The sequence below is a fragment of the Rattus norvegicus genome, chromosome X (assembly GCF_021556685.1).
Source record: "Rattus norvegicus strain SHRSP/BbbUtx chromosome X, alternate assembly SHRSP_T2T, whole genome shotgun sequence".
In the NCBI taxonomy this organism is placed as follows: domain Eukaryota; kingdom Metazoa; phylum Chordata; class Mammalia; order Rodentia; family Muridae; genus Rattus; species Rattus norvegicus.
Window position 1 is genome coordinate 147,192,958 of NC_141554.1, and position 21,956 is coordinate 147,214,913.

Genomic DNA, 21,956 nt, shown 5'->3' on the forward strand with positions numbered 1-21,956 from the left:
TTCCATACAAACATATTTCCCCCTCTTTCCTTGGGTTATATAAACTGTGCATGCCTCCTTCTGTGAAATTTCCAAGGATAGTACTACCCTGAAAACCTTTGCTGCAGTGGCTTTTAGAAACTTGAAGAAACAGGCACATCGCTTAACTATATGCCGGTAGCTTGCAGCTCAGTAGTTCCCTCATCCGACAATCTGAATCCTACCTTCATAAATCAGTTCAGGGTAGGACTGAGCATTTTAAGCAGCACGTCTGATAACTCAATTTCTTTACTTGTCTTAAAGATGGAGATCAATGTGAATCAAATCCTTGCTTAAATGGTGGAATATGCAAGGATGATATTAATTCCTATGAATGTTGGTGCCAAGCTGGATTTGAAGGAAGGAACTGTGAATTAGGTAAGTAACCCTTTATTTATTCATAGTTCGAAGTTTCCTTTTTAAACCAGATGAAACAGGAAATTTAAATATTTTATACCACGCAATTCTTTTAAAACACATTTTCTATGCTTATAAACATTTGCTTTCTCTGTAGCCACTTTCTAGGATATGAATTCAAGCTAGTATTTCAGGATAATATTCCATTCCCTTTATGTATGCATCCTTAATATTTTCCCCATTTTATGAACAAGAAGACTTTAGCTCAAATAGCAAACATAAATGGTTGAGTCAGGAAGTGAACTTCTTGTACTGTACTCAAAACTCTGAGAAAACTGCACCCATAAAAAGATTTGAACTTGGGAAGTCCCACACCCGCGGATCCCGGCCCGCAGCAACTCTCTGCCCCCAGACCCTGTGAGAGAGAGACCCAACCGCCTGGTCAGGTGGGCACTCCTGAGGCTGCAGAGCGGAAGAGACCACCAACACTGCTCACCCCTGCCCACATCCCTGGCCCAAGAGGAAACTATATAAGGCCTCTGGGCTCCCGTGGGGGAGGGCCCAGGAGCGGCAGGACCCCTGCCTGAGACGCCACCAGACCCTGAAGGAAACAGACCAGATAAACAATTCTCTGCACCCAAATCCCGTGGGAGGGAGAGCTGAACCTTCAGAGAGGCAGACAAGCCTGGGAAACCAGAAGAGACTGCTCTCTGCACACACATCTCGGACGACAGAGGAAAAAGCCAAAGACCATCTGGAACCATGGTGCACTGAAGCTCCCGGAAGGGGCGGCACAGGTCTTCCTGGTTGCTGCTGCTGCAGAGAGCCCCTGGGCAGCACCCCACGAGCGAACTTGAGCCCCGGGACCACAGGTAAGACCAACTTTTCTGCTGCAAGAAAGCTGCCTGGTGAACTCAAGACACAGGCCCACAGGAACAGCTGAAGACCTGCAGAGAGGAAAAAACTACACGCCGGAAAGCAGAACACTCTGTCCCCATAACTGACTGAAAGAGAGGAAAACAGGTCTACAGCACTCCTGACACACAGGCTTATAGGACAGTCTAGCCACTGTCAGAAATAGCAGAACAAAGTAACACTAGAGATAATCTGATGGCGAGAGGCAAGCGCAGGAACCCAAGCAACAGAAACCAACTACATGGCACCATCGGAGCCCAATTCTCCCATCAAAACAAACATGGAATATCCAAACACACCAGAAAAGCAAGATCTAGTTTCAAAATCATTTTTGATCATGATGCTGGAAGACTTCAAGAAAGACGTGAAGAACTCCCTTAGAGAACAAGTAGAAGCCTACAGAGAGGAATCGCAAAAATGCCTGAAAGAATTCCAGGCAAACATAAATAAACAAGTAGAAGCCCATAGAGAGGAGACACAAAAATCCCTGAAAGAATTCCAAGAAAACATAAATAAACAAGTAGAAGCCCATAGAGAGGAGACACAAAAATCCCTGAAAGAATTCCAGGAAAACACAATCAAACAGTTGAAGGAATTAAAAATGGAAATAGAAGCAATCAAGAAAGAACACATGGAAACAACCCTGGATATAGAAAACCAAAAGAAGAGACAAGGAGCTGTAGATACAAGCTTCACTAACAGAATACAAGAGATGGACGAGAGAATCTCAGCAGCAGAAGTTTCCATAGAAATCATTGACTCAACTGTCAAAGATAATGTAAAGCGGAAAAAGCTACTGGTCCAAAACATACAGGAAATCCAGGACTCAATGAGAAGATCAAACCTAAGGATAATAGGTATAGAAGAGAGTGAAGACTCCCAGCTCAAAGGACCAGTAAATATCTTCAACAAAATCATAGAAGAAAACTTCCCTAACCTAAAAAAAGAGATACCCATAGACATACAAGAAGCCTACAGAACTCCAAATAGATTGGACCAGAAAAGAAACACCTCCCATCACATAATTGTCAAAACACCAAACGCACAAAATAAAGAAAGAATATTAAAAGCAGTAAGGGAAAAAGGTCAAGTAACATATAAAGGCAGATCTATCAGAATCACACCAGACTTCTCGCCAGAAACTATGAAGGCCAGAAGATCCTGGACTGATGTCATACAGACCCTAAGAGAACACAAATGCCAGCCCAGGTTACTGTATCCAGCAAAACTCTCAATTAACATTGATGGAGAAACCAAGATACTCCATGACAAAACCAAATTTACACAATATCTTTCTACAAATCCAGCACTACAAAGGATAATAAATGGTAAAGCCCAACATAAGGAGGGAAGCTATACCCTAGAAGAAGCAAGAAACTAATCGTCTTGGCAACAAAACAAAGAGAATGAAAGCACACAAACATAACCTCACATCCAAATATGAATATAACGGGAAGCAATAATCACTATTCCTTAATATCTCTCAATATCAATGGCCTCAACTCCCCAATAAAAAGACATAGATTAACAAACTGGATACGCAACGAGGACCCTGCATTCTGCTGCCTACAGGAAACACACCTCAGAGACAAAGACAGACACTACCTCAGAGTGAAAGGCTGGAAAACAACTTTCCAAGCAAATGGTCAGAAGAAGCAAGCTGGAGTAGCCATTCTAATATCAAATAAAATCAATTTCCAACTAAAAGTCATCAAAAAAGATAAGGAAGGACACTTCATATTCATCAAAGGAAAAATCCACCAAGATGAACTCTCAATCCTAAATATCTATGCCCCAAATACAAGGGCACCTACATACGTAAAAGAAACCTTACTAAAGCTCAAAACACACATTGCACCTCACACAATAATAGTGGGAGATTTCAACACCCCACTCTCATCAATGGACAGATCATGGAAACAGAAATTAAACAGTGATGTCGACAGACTAAGAGAAGTCATGAGCCAAATGGACTTAACGGATATTTATAGAACATTCTATCCTAAAGCAAAAGGATATAGCTTCTTCTCAGCTCCTCATGGTACTTTCTCCAAAATTGACCATATAATTGGTCAAAAAACGGGCCTCAACAGGGACAGAAAGATAGAAATAATCCCATGCGTGCTATCGGACCACCACGGCCTAAAACTGGTCTTCAATAACAATAAGGGAAGAATGCCCACATATACGTGGAAATTGAACAATGCTCTACTCAATGATAACCTGGTCAAGGAAGAAATGAAGAAAGAAATTAAAAACTTTTTAGAATTTAATGAAAATGAAGATACAACATACCCAATCTTATGGGACACAATGAAAGCTGTGCTAAGAGGAAAACTCATAGCGCTGAGTGCCTGCAGAAAGAAACAGGAAAGAGCATATGTCAGCAGCTTGACAGCACACCTAAAAGCTCTAGAACAAAAGGAAGCAAACACACCCAGGAGGAGTAGAAGGCAGGAAATAATCAAACTCAGAGCTGAAATCAACCAAGTAGAAACAAAAAGGACCATAGAAAGAATCAACAGAACCAAAAGTTGGCTCTTTGAGAAAATCAACAAGATAGATAAACCCTTAGCCAGACTAACGAGAGGACACAGAGAGTGCGTCCAAATTAACAAAATCAGAAATGAAAAGGGAGACATAACTACAGATTCAGAGGAAATTCAAAAAATCATCAGATCTTACTATAAAAACCTATATTCAACAAAACTTGAAAATCTTCAGGAAATGGACAATTTCCTAGACAGATACCAGGTATCGAAGTTAAATCAGGAACAGATAAACCAGTTAAACAACCCCATAACTCCTAAGGAAATAGAAGCAGTCATTAAAGGTCTCCCAACCAAAAAGAGCCCAGGTCCAGACGGGTTTAGTGCAGAATTCTATCAAACCTTCATAGAAGACCTCATACCAATATTATCCAAACTATTCCACAAAATTGAAACAGATGTAGCACTACCGAATTCCTTCTACGAAGCCACAATTACTCTTATACCTAAACCACACAAAGACACAACAAAGAAAGAGAACTTCAGACCAATTTCCCTTATGAATATCGACGCAAAAATACTCAATAAAATTCTGGCAAACCGAATTCAAGAGCACATCAAAACAATCATCCACCATGATCAAGTAGGCTTCGTCCCAGGCATGCAGGGATGGTTTAATATACGGAAAACCATCAACGTGATCCATTATATAAACAAACTGAAAGAACAGAACCACATGATCATTTCATTAGATGCTGAGAAAGCATTTGACAAAATTCAACACCCCTTCATGATAAAAGTCCTGGAAAGAATAGGAATTCAAGGCCCATACCTAAACATAGTAAAAGCCATATACAGCAAACCAGTTGCTAACATTAAACTAAATGGAGAGAAACTCGAAGCAATCCCACTAAAATCAGGGACTAGACAAGGCTGCCCACTCTCTCCCTACTTATTCAATATAGTTCTTGAAGTTCTAGCCAGAGCAATCAGACAACAAAAGGAGCTCAAGGGGATACAGATCGGAAAAGAAGAAGTCAAAATATCGCTATTTGCAGATGACATGATAGTATATTTAAGTGATCCCAAAAGTTCCACCAGAGAACTACTAAAGCTGATAAACAACTTCAGCAGAGTGGCTGGGTATAAAATTAACTCAAATAAATCAGTTGCCTTCCTCTATACAAAAGAGAAACAAGCCGAGAAAGAAATTAGGGAAACGACACCCTTCATAATAGACCCAAATAATATAAAGTACCTCGGTGTGACTTTAACCAAGCAAGTAAAAGATCTGTACAATAAGAACTTCAAGACACTGAGGAAAGAAATTGAAGAAGACCTCAGAAAATGGAAAGATCTCCCATGCTCATGGATTGGCAGGATTAATATCGTAAAAATGGCCATTTTACCAAAAGCAATCTACAGATTCAATGCAATCCCCATCAAAATACCAATCCAATTCTTCAAAGAGTTAGACAGAACAATTTGCAAATTCATCTGGAATAACAAAAAACCCAGGATAGCTAAAGCTATCCTCAACAATAAAAGGACTTCAGAGGGAAACACTATCCCTGAACTCAAGCAGTATTACAGAGCAATAGTGATAAAAACTGCATGGTATTGGTACAGAGACAGACAGATAGACCAATGGAATAGAATTGAAGACCCAGAAATGAACCCACACACCTATGGTCACTTGATTTTTGACAAAGGAGCCAAAACCATCCAATGGAAAAAAGATAGCATTTTCAGCAAATGGTGCTGGTTCAACTGGAGGTCAACATGTAGAAGAATGCAGATCGATCCATGCTTATCACCCTGTACAAAGCTTAAGTCCAAGTGGATCAAGGACCTCCACATCAAACCAGACACACTCAAACTAATAGAAGAAAAACTAGGGAAGCATCTGGAACACATGGGCACTGGAAAAAATTTCCTGAACAAAACACCAATGGCTTACGCTCTAAGATCAAGAATCGACAAATGGGATCTCATAAAACTGCAAAGCTTCTGTAAGGCAAAGGACACGGTGGTTAGGACAAAACGGCAACCAACAGATTGGGAAAAGATCTTTACCAATCCTACAACAGATAGAGGCCTTATATCCAAAATATACAAAGAACTCAAGAAGTTAGACCGCAGGGAAACAAATAACCCTATTAAAAAATGGGGTTCAGAGCTAAACAAAGAATTCACAGCTGAGGAATGCCGAATGGCTGAGAAACACCTAAAGAAATGTTCAACATCTTTAGTCATAAGGGAAATGCAAATCAAAACAACCCTGAGATTTCACCTCACACCAGTGAGAATGGCTAAGATCAAAGACTCAGGTGACAGCAGATGCTGGCGAAGATGTGGAGAAAGAGGAACACTCCTCCATTGTTGGTGGGATTGCAGACTGGTAAAACCATTCTGGAAATCAGTCTGGAGGTTCCTCAGAAAATTGGACATTGAACTGCCTGAGGATCCAGCTATACCTCTCTTGGGCATATACCCAAAAGATGCCTCAACATATAAAAGAGACACGTGCTCCACTATGTTCATCGCAGCCTTATTTATAATAGCCAGAAAATGGAAAGAACCCAGATGCCCTTCAACAGAGGAATGGATACAGAAAATGTGGTACATCTACACAATGGAATATTACTCAGCTATCAAAAACAACGAGTTTATGAAATTCGTAGGCAAATGGTTGGAACTGGAAAATATCATCCTGAGTGAGGTAACCCAATCACAGAAAGACATACATGGTATGCACTCATTGATAAGTGGCTTTTACCCCAAATGCTTGAATTACCCTAGATCCCTAGAACAAACGAAACTCAAGACGGATGATCAAAATGTGAATGCTTCACTCCTTCTTTAAATGAGGAAAAAGAATACCCTTGGCAGGGAAGGGAGAGGCAAAGATTAAAACAGAGACTGAAGGAACACCCATTCAGAGCCTGCCCCACATGTGGCCCATACATATACAGCCACCCAATTAGACAAGATGGATGAAGCAAAGAAGTGCAGACCGACAGGAGCCGGATGTAGATCGCTCCTGAGAGACACAGCCAGAATACAGCAAATACAGAGGCGAATGCCAGCAGCAAACCACTGAACTGAGAATAAGTCCCCCGTTGAAGGAATCAGAGAAAGAACTGGAAGAGCTTGAAGGGGCTCGAGACCCCAAAAGTACAACAATGTCAAGCAACCAGAGCTTCCAGGGACTAAGCCACTACCTAAATACTATACATGGACTGACCCTGGACTCTGACCCCATAGGTAGCAATGAATATCCTAGTAAAGAGCACCAGTGGAAGGGGAAGCCCTGGGTCCTGCTAAGTCTGAACCCCCAGTGAACTAGACTATGGGGGTAGGGCGGCAATGGGGGGACGGTTGGGAGGGGAACACCCATAAGGAAGGGGAGGGGGGAGGGGGATGTTTGCCCGGAAACCAGGAAAGGGAATAACACTTGAAATGTATATAAGAAATACTCAAGTTAATAAAAAAAAAAAGAGTTGAACTTGTGACTGAGTCACTGCAGATTTAGGTAAAGGAAGCAAATAGTCTATAGAGCTGGGCACAACAGGCCCCCGGAAATCAGAACTCCTCCAGGTGAACAAAGCATTTTATAGGTTAAATTTGTTGTAAAAATCAGAGGTTGTTTCTTCACTCGATGTATTGATTATATCCAAGGGTAACAGAAGAAAAAAGTAAGTGCAAATGTAAGATTTTTCTTTACCTTCCTAGAATATTTCTTTTTTGATACTTTGGTCATTTGAGCAGTAAACCCCGAAGTCCTTTATCTCCTTGTTTACTGCCTCTGGATGCAGTCTTGATGACATTGTGCTTGAGAGAAGCACTGGTACCAAGAAAAGATGTTGCACTCTGAAATCCTGGGAGCAGAGAGGCACAATGTGAGGGAAAGAATCTCACAGCACAGGCTACATGGCTGAGGATAGAGTAGAGAAGTAGTAGGACGCTATTAAGACAGCATGGCCATCATTCTGACACACGAACAAGGCATAAAATGAAAGGCAGCAGCTGCACTTGTCCTATTGAAAAAGGGGATGAAAGTCCCTGTAATATTTTTCCGTACCGAAGGGAAGTTCATTGATCATCTTTCTTTGAGATCTGAAAGATCTCAGGATAAAAAGGAAAGTTGAAAGGACAAAGGAATCTAAAGAGACAAAATGAAGTGGTGAGCTAACATACTCAGGCTGGACTTGCATTTGTTTCGGATTCCTGGTGTGGAGATAAACCGCTGCTTGAGTTCCACTCCTGGGGTGTGTTAATTGCTTCAACATCGCTAAGTGCCATTTGCGCTGCAAGATTATAATTTCAAATTGCAAATCAGTGAAATTCGGTCCTCATATTCCAGATACATACAGGAATGCTTCGAGTAGTTACTCTGAAGTAAAGGGAATGAATAACTCAGTCTTTGCACTGAGCGAAGGTCACAATGTAGTAGATGGTTATTGAAAACATAAATGTTCGGCTGGAGAGATGGCTCAGCAGTTATGAGCATCGGCTGCTCTTCCAGAGGACGTGGGTTCAACTCCTAGAACCTACATAGTGGGTCAAACCTCTCTGTAACTCCAGTTCCAAGGGATGGATCCAAAGCTCTCTTTTGGCATCCACAGGCACCAAACACATGGTGCACAAATTTAAAAGCAGATAAAACATACATGTGAAAATATAATAATAAAATACATTTTAATTTATAAAGTTTTAAAAACATTAGTCTCTATCTAGTTTAAGGTTTATTTAGTTTTATTTTACGTTTAAGGATGTTTTGTATGCATTGTTTATCTGGGTGCCATGTGCATGCAATACCCATAAAGGCCAGAAGAGGGCAGGAGATCCTCTGGAACTAGCATAAAAGGTGGCTGTGAGCCCCAGCTGGGATTTGGGAACTGAACTTGGTTTTTCTGAGAAAGCAGCAACTACTCTTAACCAGTGAGCCAGCTCTCCATCTCTCTATCTTGTTTTAAAAGATAGTTTAAAAGGAGGAAGAGAACAGCACCAAGGAATGTGAACATAAGCTCAGAGTTCTATAATAGGGTGCACTGTGGTTGGGGAGGTGATGATTCACAGAGAAAACGTGCTACATCTGCAACTGGCAGCATCTTAATAGTCCTTGGTCCCCACATTTCTGATTGGTCAGGGCTCTGTGGCTGTATTGCAGTTGCCACCACTCTTAGCCTATTGATCAGATCCAACAAATTTGAGAAAGGGTTTTTTAAAAACTCTTTTCAGCTCAGCTGATTCAGAGACAAGATGGGAATTCTGTCAGAATACTCTTTATCACAGACATTAGAGGAGAGAGCAACACCAAAGCATCCACAAACTCCAGTTTAGGCTTCTTGCCTCCAGCTGAACTAAACACAAATGTGAAAAATCGATAGGAATCACAGTGTAGAGGTGTGTGGGCCCATGCCTTACCTTGTCCTGGAAAAGGAAAAATGTCCACTGTGGCAGCCCTATGCTTTCTTTTTCCCCTCTCCACCAGGCAGGCTCTCAGTTGTGGGAGTAAAGAGTGAACATTTGGACATGTTGTCTAGTTAGGAAAGAAAGAATTCACTGGCGACTGGGTCCCTTTGGCTAGAATAATTATCTTTGAATTCCCTCTGCTTTGGAAGAAATCCAAATGTCTATCAGGCAGCTCAAGGTCAAGGTCTGCAAGAATCTTTTCCTTCTGAAGAGTGCAGAAAAACAAAGTGGAAAGAAAAAAATTACAAACAAAAGACTATTCTCTGAGGGCCTTTTGTTGTTGCTGTTCGTTTTGGGTGTTCCAGCACCCCAGATCCAGCTCTCTCGTTTACCATGTATTTTGGGGTTGGGAAAATGTTGAGGTTGGCTGAATAAGATGATTTCTGGCAAACCTGTTAAACAAAAGAAAAAATTTTTATGGCTCTGGTGGCTAACCCTCTGTTATCAGGAAGAGAAAGAAAACACATGCTTTAAAGGTTCCTCAATGGATATTCTAGGCCAGCCTTGGGACTAAGGGAAACCCGTCTCCAACCTAGTGTGTGGCATCTAAGAGCTGGATAATTGACTGAGTACAATTCTGTTTCTCAGGGCCTGCTCTATTGACCTCTCCCCTGGAAGTTCTTGTGCTATAATTCTATTTCTAGAATCCTGAAGCTTGTGACTGCAGGCAAAAGCCTGATGTTACAGCAGTCCATCCATCCTACCACACGCACCAAACAAGCCAAAGATCAAGATCAGCAGCAACATGCTGGGCCAGAAAGGGCAATAGCAAACAGGCAAAAGATCCAGAGGTCTCGTTGCCTAACCAAGGACACAGAAGCAGAACAGCAAAATCAAACCAACTTTACTCATTCCCTTTGTACTGGCTCTGGACACAACTAGCCTGCTCTCCCCACCCACCTCTCTTAACTTATCACCACCTCATACTTGATGGAACATTTTCTACAGGTAGTATTTGACTTGGCTGAACACTTTACTATTGCTTTGTAGCAACAATGTGATAGCCAAGAACAAAAAAATAAAAGTATAAAGCGCCAGAGATGTTATCACCGCTCACAAGGTGAAAGGGCCTCAAAACTAAGGAATTCCACAAGACCAGATGCCATCTTTTTATCATAAATTTAGTGGATTAATGGTAGCAAAAATGGAATCTCAGGTCTGTTCCTTTGTTCCCTTCCCCTGATAATAGTTTATTTTCCTCCCCTGATTTATGGGACTATGCAATTAAATAAACGAACATACAAAAAAAGCATATGAAAGCAATAAAATACCAATTATATTTATACCATAATAAACAGAAAATATATTTTGGAACAGTGTAGAAATTGAATGCTTAGTAATATGCACAAGTACTCTACACATACTGTGCTTCTTTGGAATCACACAAACACATACACACACATGCACCTGAGTATTTTCAACAGCAGAATAGTTGGCTGCACTGTATAAATACAAAAGAAACATGGCAGGGAAAGGAACTGTTGCTTTACTAACGACATAGGTGAGTCTCCCAACTAAATTCCTGAAACAGAAGAAGATATGTGCTGTTTACATAAAGTTTTGAACTATCAATGGTGTTTCCTATGTTTGAAGCACAGGTAACGACTTTTGTAAAGTAGGAAGGTTAGAATGGTTGGGGGGGGAACATAATGGGACTTTTGGCAGCTGGTAATGTCCTATTTGTTAACCTGTGAAGCATTTAAACAGGTGCACCTACTTTGTGAAACCTCACACAAAAGTCTCATTGACATCCCTGGATTTGTGTTTTACTTTAATAAATAGGTTTCTTATCGTGGTTCATGATTTAGTTAAAGTAAAATATCCAAATATTTTGTTGTACACATCAAAATATTGCTGACACCATCACCATGCCTTACTGAGAAACTTACTTTACCTCAGTTTTCTTCTCTTAGCTCTAGGCTCCCACGTTGCTTCAACTTGTGTTTCACCCATACGTGAACCATAGTTCCACGTATTTTTTGAACTATATGTCAAATGAGCCATTAGATTACTTTTCTTTTCTTTTCTTTTCTTTTAGATGCAACATGTAGCATTAAAAATGGCAGGTGTAAGCAGTTTTGTAAAAACAGCCCTGATAACAAGATAATTTGTTCCTGCACTGAGGGATACCAACTTGCAGAAGACCAGAAGTCCTGTGAACCAGCAGGTCAAAATCTAAATTAGTTCTTTAAAGAAAATCTGCATTTGAATCTTTAGTATTTAAACTATATTATTTTAGTCTTTTTCAAAATGATTTATTTATTTTCATTTTATGAGTCTCTTGCGTGCATGTATTTTTATGCCATGTGTGTGCAATGCTTGTGGAAGTAAAAAGACGATATCAGATCCCCTCAAACTGGAGATAGAGGTTTAGTGAGCTAATGTGTAGGTGCTCACTAACCCACCATAACTCCAGTTATAACCCACGTTCAGACCCTCTGCCCCCTTATTCCTTATTTCAATACTTGCTTGCATCAGCTCCCTTTTGAAATTGCACAAAAGATTAGCATCTTGAAAAAGCAAATTAATTTTCCAAATGTCACCATCATTTCACACTTTAATAATTATATACAGCCTGAATTCATTTCTGGGTCCATGATTTTTTTCTGCATTATATTTCTATATTATAAATAAATGGATTGCTGTGATCTTTATGTGCAATATTTGACATTCAGTAGATCAAGTCAATAATACATTGCCATACTATAAGAGACATAAAAATACTAGTAAAAATAAAAGATACGAAATGTTAAGCATAGGTCTGTTGGAGCCTAGCTACTTCAGTCTATGAAAATTACTTCCTGACTTGCGTCATAAACTGAGTCCCTGTACTTGCTGTCAGAGTGGATCCAGCCACTGCTTCTACTTTTTGAGACTGATCTATACAGTCTTTACATTAAAGGGGAAGGCAATGTTTCACAGCTGTGTGAGCGTGCCACTGTGTTGACACCTAATTACGGTATTTAGAGCATCTCCACACTCATTGCTTACCTCTGAAATCAGTTTTGATTCAGAGAGAGGGAGATAAGCTTTGTAAGAATAACAGAAGGGAAATGAAGCACTTAGTATGCAAGCATGAGGACCTGAGTTCAGATACACAGTATCTAAAAGTCCAGCACGGAAGGCGAAGGGGAAGACAGGACCAGCCAGAAATGGTGAGCTCCAGGTTCTATGAGAGATCCAGTTTCAAAAAAGGAATTTGGAGAACAGAGAAATAAATGAAGATGTTTGATGTTAACCCCCGGCTTTCACTCATGCAAACATGGATACTCACATCAGCACATACGTGTGCCCACACCCATATAGCATACTTCCAAATAAAATATACGCACACTTTTAAAGCAAGCCAAACATAGTTTCTCTTATATTTCCAAAGGCAGACCTTTTATTAGATTGGTACATTAAATTATGAACCATTCCCCCTGTAACTGTGGGTTTGATACCTATCTCAGCAATGTACCAGGCAGAGGAAATTAAAGAAAGGGCCAGAATACAAAAGCGCATCTGCTACAAACAAAATGAAGAGTGTCCGGTGCTTCGCCTTCTGCCTGCTTCTTCACATGCACTGACTTACCTGTTTCTTGCCTTAGAAGTGTGTGTGTGTGTGTGTGTGTGTGTGTGTGTGTGTGTGTGTGTGCGTGCGTGTGTACGTGCGCGCACACGCATGCACACCTAACATTTAAAAAGCTAACTTCTCATGAAGGCAGCTGGCACAGAAGCTTAGTCCTTAAAAGTTCTTCTATGTTCTAAGAGAGACAAAATTGAAAAGCACCTCCAACTATTAAGGAGCTCTATTTGAATGTAGCCTTAGCTTTAGTAGAGGAACTGGGTCAAACCGAAATAAACTGTCCTGCCTTTTGAAAGATAACAGTCCCTTTTTATGCCATTGTTGATCCTGTATATTTATGCAGAAATATTTTGAACTAATTTCCTACTTTTTTGGCCACAAGCTGCCTTCATGATACTTAGCCACAGCTGGTTGCTATAGATATGTCTCGTACATGGAACATATCTAAGAGGAGAGTAAAATGTGAACATGAAGTGTGAGATGACTTGGGCTACAAATTTCCATTTTGGTGGTCCCCCGTGTATCAGTAGATAATTTGTTGGGAAATAAATCAAATGGGGCAGGATGGTGGGGAAACGTGGCCGGATCCAAGTAAATATGGATTTGGTAAACATACTAGTAAGCTGTGTGGAAAACTTTTGACAAATATTCAGTTGAATCACAAAGATTTCCCTTCAACACTTACATGTTGGACCCTCTAGCGCATAAATAGTCTACAAAAGCCCCCGTCAATAGCAAGTAATCGCAGCTCTTTGCCTTCTCCTAAAAGGAAAGTTCCATGGCATCCCTTCTTGATCTCCATCCAGGGTAAGGGAACTTTGAAGTAAGACTTTAATTAAGAAACTAGATAGAAAGGAATTCTATTTTTAAATATACATAATAAATTTTAATTCAGAACACCTATTTTATTTCTATGAAGATGATGGATTTCAGAGCCAAATGTTTCCCATGGAAGCTTTGAAAACTTTACATGAAAATACTGCAGTTGGCCTTTTAGTTTGAAACTATATTCTTTTTTCTTTCTTTTAACATCAACAGACCATCTTCTCCAAAGTGACAGCAATGAATGAAGTTCATTCTCAATTATTGTAATGCATTTATATATGCCACTGTCAAATGTCAGAATATTCCCTTTTTTTCTATTTTTGTAGTTCCATTCCCATGTGGAAGAGTTTCTGTTGCCTACAATTCTAAAAAGATCACCCGTGCTGAGACTGTTTTTTCTAATACCGACTATGGAAATTCCACTGAATTAATCCTGGATGACATCACCAACAGCACCATTCTTGATAACCTCACTGAAAATAGTGAACCAATTAATGACTTCACTCGAGTTGTTGGTGGAGAAAATGCGAAACCAGGTCAAATCCCTTGGCAGGTACTCTATTTTGATAGTCCATCTAAAGACTGGAACTCGGATGGGAGAAGAAAGGCCAGCTGAGGGACAGGGCTGGGATATTAGAAAGACCTGTGGGCATTGTGAGAAGTGTTTAGGTAAATTTCATCACTCAGCAAAATACAATCCTTTACTGGTAAGCATATGGTGAAAGGCAAGTCCAGCGACAGCTAGCAGACAATGTTCAAAAGAACTCGATATTAAACGAATAGCACAGTAGAATTACAAACATCTTGTTACCAATATGAATGCCAGTAAATGAGGTCACACACACACACACACACACACGTACACACACACACGTACACACACACAGACACACACACACACACACACACACACACACACACACACTGAGACTCACTGTACACCCTCAGCTCCTAAGAAAATCAATGAGTCAGATGATTTTTAGGCACAGACTGATGGAGATAAAGAAAAGGACTCATGTGGAAAGGATTAAGGCAAAAACATTTCTTAAAGTAGGCACAGGGGCTCTGATCTACTGCCACATTTCGCCAAGCCTGGCAGTATGTTCAGATTGCTAGGAATTTGTTAGATAGACAGTCGTACACTCTACCTCAATCTCTCTGATTTGACCCACTAGAGAGAAAGACAGGCCCTGCAATCTGGGTTCCAGGAAGCCCTGGAGATCATTCTGATAGACACCATAGTTTGAAAGTCCACTGTGCTAAAGGAAGCACACAGAAACCGGCCTCCAAAATGCTAAATAATGGAGTCAATCTACAGAGTCCAAGTGTGTTCGCCACAGAAACTGCATATACAGTATTACTTGTGCATATTGTTTTAACTAAGAGTTAGATTAGGAGCAAAACCCAGGCTTTAACTATATATGTAACCAAAGCCATGATTCCATCTGTGAGGAAAAACAGACCGCATCTTACTTCAATGAAAGCAGCCAGTCCAGACCTTACATAAAATTGGGCGGTCCAATAAGGCAATCAGCACACATGGCTACTTAACTGGATAAAAAGTTACAAAAAAATCCAGTTCCTCTGTCACTTTTGCCACACTTCCATGGAATAATGGCTACATGTGGTCCGGTTACTATTTTACTGGACAAGGCAGGTATTAAAAAAATTTTCCATCATTACATGTATTTCTGGTTTAGTCTACCTTAAAATTCCTTGGGTTATAATTATACTTTAGTAGTGATTTCAATGATTCTTCACACTAAAATATTTTCTCTAATAAAGTATGAACTTCTGATAGCTTAGATGATACTGCAATCTTCAAATTAGCTACAATTTAAGGAGGTCAGGTAGATGTTTGTGTCTAAATTTCCCATTTAACTCCACTAGAACTTTCTGAAGCTGGCTATGGATCCGAGCTGTGGTCCTATTGAGAAGTCTTCAAAATGTCTGCTACATTTTATAATACAGTACATGGCAGATATCAAACATGTATTTGGGGATTGAGGAAACTCATATAGACACCAAACATGTAGATGGTAAAATACACTGTATACATTTATGTAACCTCTAGCCGCTTCCCTTATCCCCTCCCATCCTTTCCTTTGTTCTAACATCTTTATTGTTCTTCACTCTTCTTGGTCAAACAAACCCTCTCCAGTGATCTTTCTTTAAACAATCTCTCTTGGGTAATGACACGATAATGATTTCATTCTATTGGACATCAGTGTAGCTAATTCTAATTTTGCTTGTTTTCTTTTCTTTTTTGTATTCTCATGTATTTTTGTTCCTTCTATCCCTAACATGCATGGACAAGATGGTTTACATTAGTTTCCTTTTTTTTTTTTTACTTTTCTTTTTTTCTCTTTTTTATTAACTTGAGTATTTCTTATATACATTTCGAGTGTTATTCCCTTTCCCGGTTTCCGGGCAAACATCCCCCTCCCCCCTCCCCTTCCTTATGGGTGTTCCCCTCCCAACCCTCCCCCCATTGCCGCCCTCCCCCCATACACTAGTTCACTGTGGGTTCAGTCTTAGCAGGACCCAGGGCTTCCCCTTCCACTGGTGCTCTTACTAGGATATTCATTACTACCTATGGGGTCAGAGTCCAGGGTCAGTCCATGTATAGTCTTTAGGTAGTGGCTTAGTCCCTGGAAGCTCTGGTTGCTTGGCATTGTTGTACATATGGGGTCTCGAGCCCCTTCAAGCTCTTCCAGTTCTTTCTCTGATTCCTTCAATAGGGGACCTATTCTCAGTTCAATGGTTTGCTGCTGGCATTCGCCTCTGTATTTGCTGTATTCTGGCTGTGTCTCTCAGGAGCAATCTACATCCGGCTCCTGTCGGTCTGCACTTCTTTGCTTCATCCATCTTGTCTAATTGGGTGGCTGTATATGTATGGGCCAAATGTGGGACAGGCTCTGAATGGGTGTTCCTTCAGTCTCTGTTTTAATCTTTGCCTCTCCCTTCCCTGCCAAGGGTATTCTTTTTCCTCATTTAAAGAAGGAGTGAAGCATTCACATTTTGATCATCCGTCTTGAGTTTCGTTTGTTCTAGGGATCTAGGGTAATTCAAGCATTTGGGCTAATAGCCACTTATCAATGAGTGCATACCATGTATGTCTTTCTGTGATTGGGTTAGCTCACTCAGGATGATATTTTCCAGTTCCAACCATTTGCCTACGAATTTCATAAACTCGTTGTTTTTCATAGCTGAGTAATATTCCATTGTGGAGATGTACCACATTTTCTGTATCCATTCCCCTGTTGAAGGGCATCTGGGTTCTTTCCATTTTCTGGCTATTATAAATAAGGCTGCGATGAACATAGTGGAGCACGTGTCTCTTTTATATGTTGAGGCATCTTTTGGGTATATGCCCAAGAGAGGTATAGCTGGATCCTCAGGCAGTTCAATGTCCAATTTTCTGAGGAATCTCCAGACTGATTTCCAGAATGGTTTTACCAGTCTGCAATCCCACCAACAATGGAGGAGTGTTCCTCTTTCTCCACATCCTCGCCAGCATCTGCTGTCACCTGAGTTTTTGATCTTAGCCAATCGCACTGGTGTGAGGTGAAATCTCAGGGTTGTTTTGATTTGCATTTCCCTTATGACTAAAGATGTTGAACATTTCTTTAGGTGTTTCTCAGCCATTCGGCATTCCTCAGCTGTGAATTCTTTGTTTAGCTCTGAACCCCATTTTTTAATAGGGTTATTTGTTTCCCTGCGGTCTAACTTCTTGAGTTCTTTGTATATTTTGGATATAAGGCCTCTATCTGTTGTAGGATTGGTAAAGATCTTTTCCGAATCTGTGGGTTGCCGTTTTGTCCTAACCACAGTGTCCTTTGCCTTACAGAAGCTTTGCAGTTTTATGAGATCCCATTTGTCGATTCTTGATCTTAGAGCGTAAGCCATTGGTGTTTTGTTCAGGAAATTTTTTCCAGTGCCCATGTGTTCCAGATGCTTCCCTAGTTTTTCTTCTATTAGTTTGAGTGTGTCTGGTTTGATGTGGAGGTCCTTGATCCACTTGGACTTAAGCTTTGTACAGGGTGATAAGCATGGATCGATCTGCATTCTTCTACATGTTGCCCTCCAGTTGAACCAGCACCATTTGCTGAAAATGCTATCTTTTTTCCATTGGATGGTTTTGGCTCCTTTGTCAAAAATCAAGTGACCATAGGTGTGTGGGTTCATTTCTGGGTCTTCAATTCTATTCCATTGGTCTATCTGTCTGTCTCTGTACCAATACCATGCAGTTTTTATCACTATTGCTCTGTAATACTGCTTGAGTTCAGGGATAGTGATTCCCCCTGAAGTCCTTTTATTGTTGAGGATAGCTTTAGCTATCCTGGGTTTTTTGTTATTCCAGATGAATTTGCAAATTGTTCTGTCTAACTCTTTGAAGAATTGGATTGGTATTTTGATGGGGATTGCATTGAATCTGTAGATTGCTTTTGGTAAAATGGCCATTTTTACTATATTAATCCTGCCAATCCATGAGCATGGGAGATCTTTCCATCTTCTGAGGTCTTCTTCAATTTCTTTCCTCAGTGTCTTGAAGTTCTTATTGTATAGATCTTTTACTTGCTTGGTTAAAGTCACACCGAGGAACGTTATATTATTTGGGTCTATTATGAAGGGTGTCGTTTCCCTAATTTCTTTCTCGGCTTGTTTCTCTTTTGTATAGAGGAAGGCAACTGATTTATTTGAGTTAATTTTATACCCAGCCACTTTGCTGAAGTTGTTAATCAGCTTTAGTAGTTCTCTGGTGGAACTTTTGGGATCACTTAAATATACTATCATGTCATCTGCAAATAGTGATATTTTGACCTCTTCTTTTCCGATCTGTATCCCCTTGATCTCCTTTTGTTGTCTGATTGCTCTGGCTAGAACTTCAAGAACTATATTGAATAAGTAGGGAGAGAGTGGGCAGCCTTGTCTAGTCCCTGATTTTAGTGGGATTGCTTCAAGTTTCTCTCCATTTAGTTTAATGTTAGCAACTGGTTTGCTGTATATGGCTTTTACTATGTTTAGGTATGGGCCTTGAATTCCTATTCTTTCCAGGACTTTTATCATGAAGGGGTGTTGAATTTTGTCAAATGCTTTCTCAGCATCTAATGAAATGATCATGTGGTTCTGTTCTTTCAGTTTGTTTATATAATGGATCACGTTGATGGTTTTCCGTATATTAAACCATCCCTGCATGCCTGGGATGAAGCCTACTTGATCATGGTGGATGATTGTTTTGATGTGCTCTTGAATTCGGTTTGCCAGAATTTTATTGAGTATTTTTGCGTCGATATTCATAAGGGAAATTGGTCTGAAGTTCTCTTTCTTTGTTGTGTCTTTGTGTGGTTTAGGTATAAGAGTAATTATGGCTTCGTAGAAGGAATTCGGTAGGGCTCCATCTGTTTCAATTTTGTGGAATAGTTTGGATAATATTGGTATGAGGTCTTCTATGAAGGTTTGATAGAATTCTGCACTAAACCCGTCTGGACCTGGACTGTTTTTGGTTGGGAGACCTTTAATGACTGCTTCTATTTCCTTAGGAGTTATGGGGTTGTTTAACTGGTTTATCTTTTCCTGATTTAACTTCGATACCTGGTATCTGTCTAGGAAATTGTCCATTTCCTGAAGATTTTCAAATTTTGTTGAATATAGGTTTTTATAGTAAGATCTGATGATTTTTTGAATTTCCTCTGAATCTGTAGTTATGTCTCCCTTTTCATTTCTGATTTTGTTAATTTGGACGCACTCTCTGTGTCCTCTCGTTAGTCTGGCTAAGGGTTTATCTATCTTGTTGATTTTCTCAAAGAACCAACTTTTGGTTCTGTTGATTCTTTTTATGGTCCTTTTTGTTTCTACTTGGTTGATTTCAGCTTTGAGTTTGATTATTTCCTGCCTTCTGCTCCTCCTGGGTGTATTTGCTTCTTTTTGTTCTAGAGCTTTTAGGTGTGCTGTCAAGCTGCTGACATATGCTCTTTCCTGTTTCTTTCTGCAGGCACTCAGCGCTATGAATTTTCCTCTTAGCACAGCTTTCATTGTGTCCCATAAGTTTGAGTATGTTGTATCTTCATTTTCATTAAATTCTAAAAAGTTTTTAATTTCTTTCTGTATTTCTTCCTTGACCAGGTTATCATTGAGTAGAGCATTGTTCAATTTCCACGTATATGTGGGCATTCTTCCCTTATTGTTATTGAAGACCAGTTTTAGGCCGTGGTGGTCCGATAGCACGCATGGGATTATTTCTATCTTTCTGTCCCTGTTGAGGCCCGTTTTTTGACCAATTATATGGTCAATTTTGGAGAAAGTACCATGAGGAGCTGAGAAGAAGGTATATCCTTTTGCTTTAGGATAGAATGTTCTATAAATATCCGTTAAGTCCATTTGGCTCATGACTTCTCTTAGTCTGTCGACATCACTGTTTAATTTCTGTTTCCATGATCTGTCCATTGATGAGAGTGGGGTGTTGAAATCTCCCACTATTATTGTGTGAGGTGCAATGTGTGTTTTGAGCTTTAGTAAGGTTTCTTTTACGTATGTAGGTGCCCTTGTATTTGGGGCATAGATATTTAGGATTGAGAGTTCATCTTGGTGGATTTTTCCTTTGATGAATATGAAGTGTCCTTCCTTATCTTTTTTGATGACTTTTAGTTGGAAATTGATTTTATTTGATATTAGAATGGCTACTCCAGCTTGCTTCTTCTGACCATTTGCTTGGAAAGTTGTTTTCCAGCCTTTCACTCTGAGGTAGTGTCTGTCTTTGTCTCTGAGGTGTGTTTCCTGTAGGCAGCAGAATGCAGGGTCCTCGTTGCGTATCCAGTTTGTTAATCTATGTCTTTTTATTGGGGAGTTGAGGCCATTGATATTGAGAGATATTAAGGAATAGTGATTATTGTTTCCCTTTATATTCATATTTGGATGTGAGGTTATGTTTGTGTGCTTTCATTCTCTTTGTTTTGTTGCCAAGACGATTAGTTTCTTGCTTCTTCTAGGGTATAGCTTGCCTCCTTATGTTGGGCTTTACCATTTATTATCCTTTGTAGTGCTGGATTTGTAGAAAGATATTGTGTAAATTTGGTTTTGTCATGGAATATCTTGGTTTCTCCATCAATGTTAATTGAGAGTTTTGCTGGATACAGTAACCTGGGCTGGCATTTGTGTTCTCTTAGGGTCTGTATGACATCAGTCCAGGATCTTCTGGCCTTCATAGTTTCTGGCGAGAAGTCTGGTGTGATTCTGATAGATCTGCCTTTATATGTTACTTGACTTTTTCCCTTACTGCTTTTAATATTCTTTCTTTATTTTGTGCGTTTGGTGTTTTGACAATTATGTGACGGGAGGTGTTTCTTTTCTGGTCCAATCTATTTGGAGTTCTGTAGGCTTCCTGTATGTCTATGGGTATCTCTTTTTTTAGGTTAGGGAAGTTTTCTTCTATGATTTTGTTGAAGATATTTACTGGTCCTTTGAGCTGGGAGTCTTCACTCTCTTCTATACCTATTATCCTTAGGTTTGATCTTCTCATTGAGTCCTGGATTTCCTGTATGTTTTGGACCAGTAGCTTTTTCCGCTTTACATTATCTTTGACAGTTGAGTCAATGATTTCTATGGAATCTTCTGCTCCTGAGATTCTCTCTTCCATCTCTTGTATTCTGTTGGTGAAGCTTGTATCTACAGCTCCTTGTCTCTTCTTTTGGTTTTCTATATCCAGGGTTGTTTCCATGTGTTCTTTCTTGATTGCTTCTATTTCCATTTTTAATTCCTTCAACTGTTTGATTGTGTTTTCCTGGAATTCTTTCAGGGATTTTTGCGATTCCTCTCTGTAGGCTTCTACTTGTTTATTAATGTTTTCCTGTGTTTCCCTAAGTGTGTTCATGTCTTTCTTGAAGTCCTCCAGCATCATGATCAAATATGATTTTGAAACTAGATCTTGCTTTTCTGGTGTGTTTGGATATTCCATGTTTGTTTTGGTGGGAGAATTGGGCTCCGATGATGGCATGTAGTCTTGGTTTCTGTTGCTTGGTTTCCTGCGCTTGCCTCTCGCCATCAGATTATCTCTAGTGTTACTTTGTTCTGCTATTTCTGACAGTGGCTAGACTGTCCTATAAGCCTGTGTGTCAGGAGTGCTGTAGACCTGTTTTCCTCTCTTTCAGTCAGTTATGGGGACAGAGTGTTCTGCTTTCGGGCGTGTAGTTTTTCCTCTCTACAGGTCTTCAGCTGTTCCTGTGGGCCTGTGTCTTGAGTTCACCAGGCAGCTTTCTTGCAGCAGACAAGTTGGTCTTACCTGTGGTCCCGAGGCTCAGGTTTGCTCG

At 40.1% G+C, this 21,956-nt stretch overlaps 1 protein-coding gene across 1 annotated transcript in view; it reads left to right on the plus strand.

Annotated features, from left to right (window-relative positions):
* Window positions 1-21,956, plus strand: part of F9 (coagulation factor IX) — a 42,689-nt gene that overhangs the window by 9,948 nt on the left and 10,785 nt on the right. The window contains 3 exon segments of the mRNA NM_031540.1: window positions 283-396; window positions 11,296-11,424; window positions 13,977-14,203. Coding sequence (NP_113728.1) covers window positions 283-396; window positions 11,296-11,424; window positions 13,977-14,203 — 470 coding nt within the window.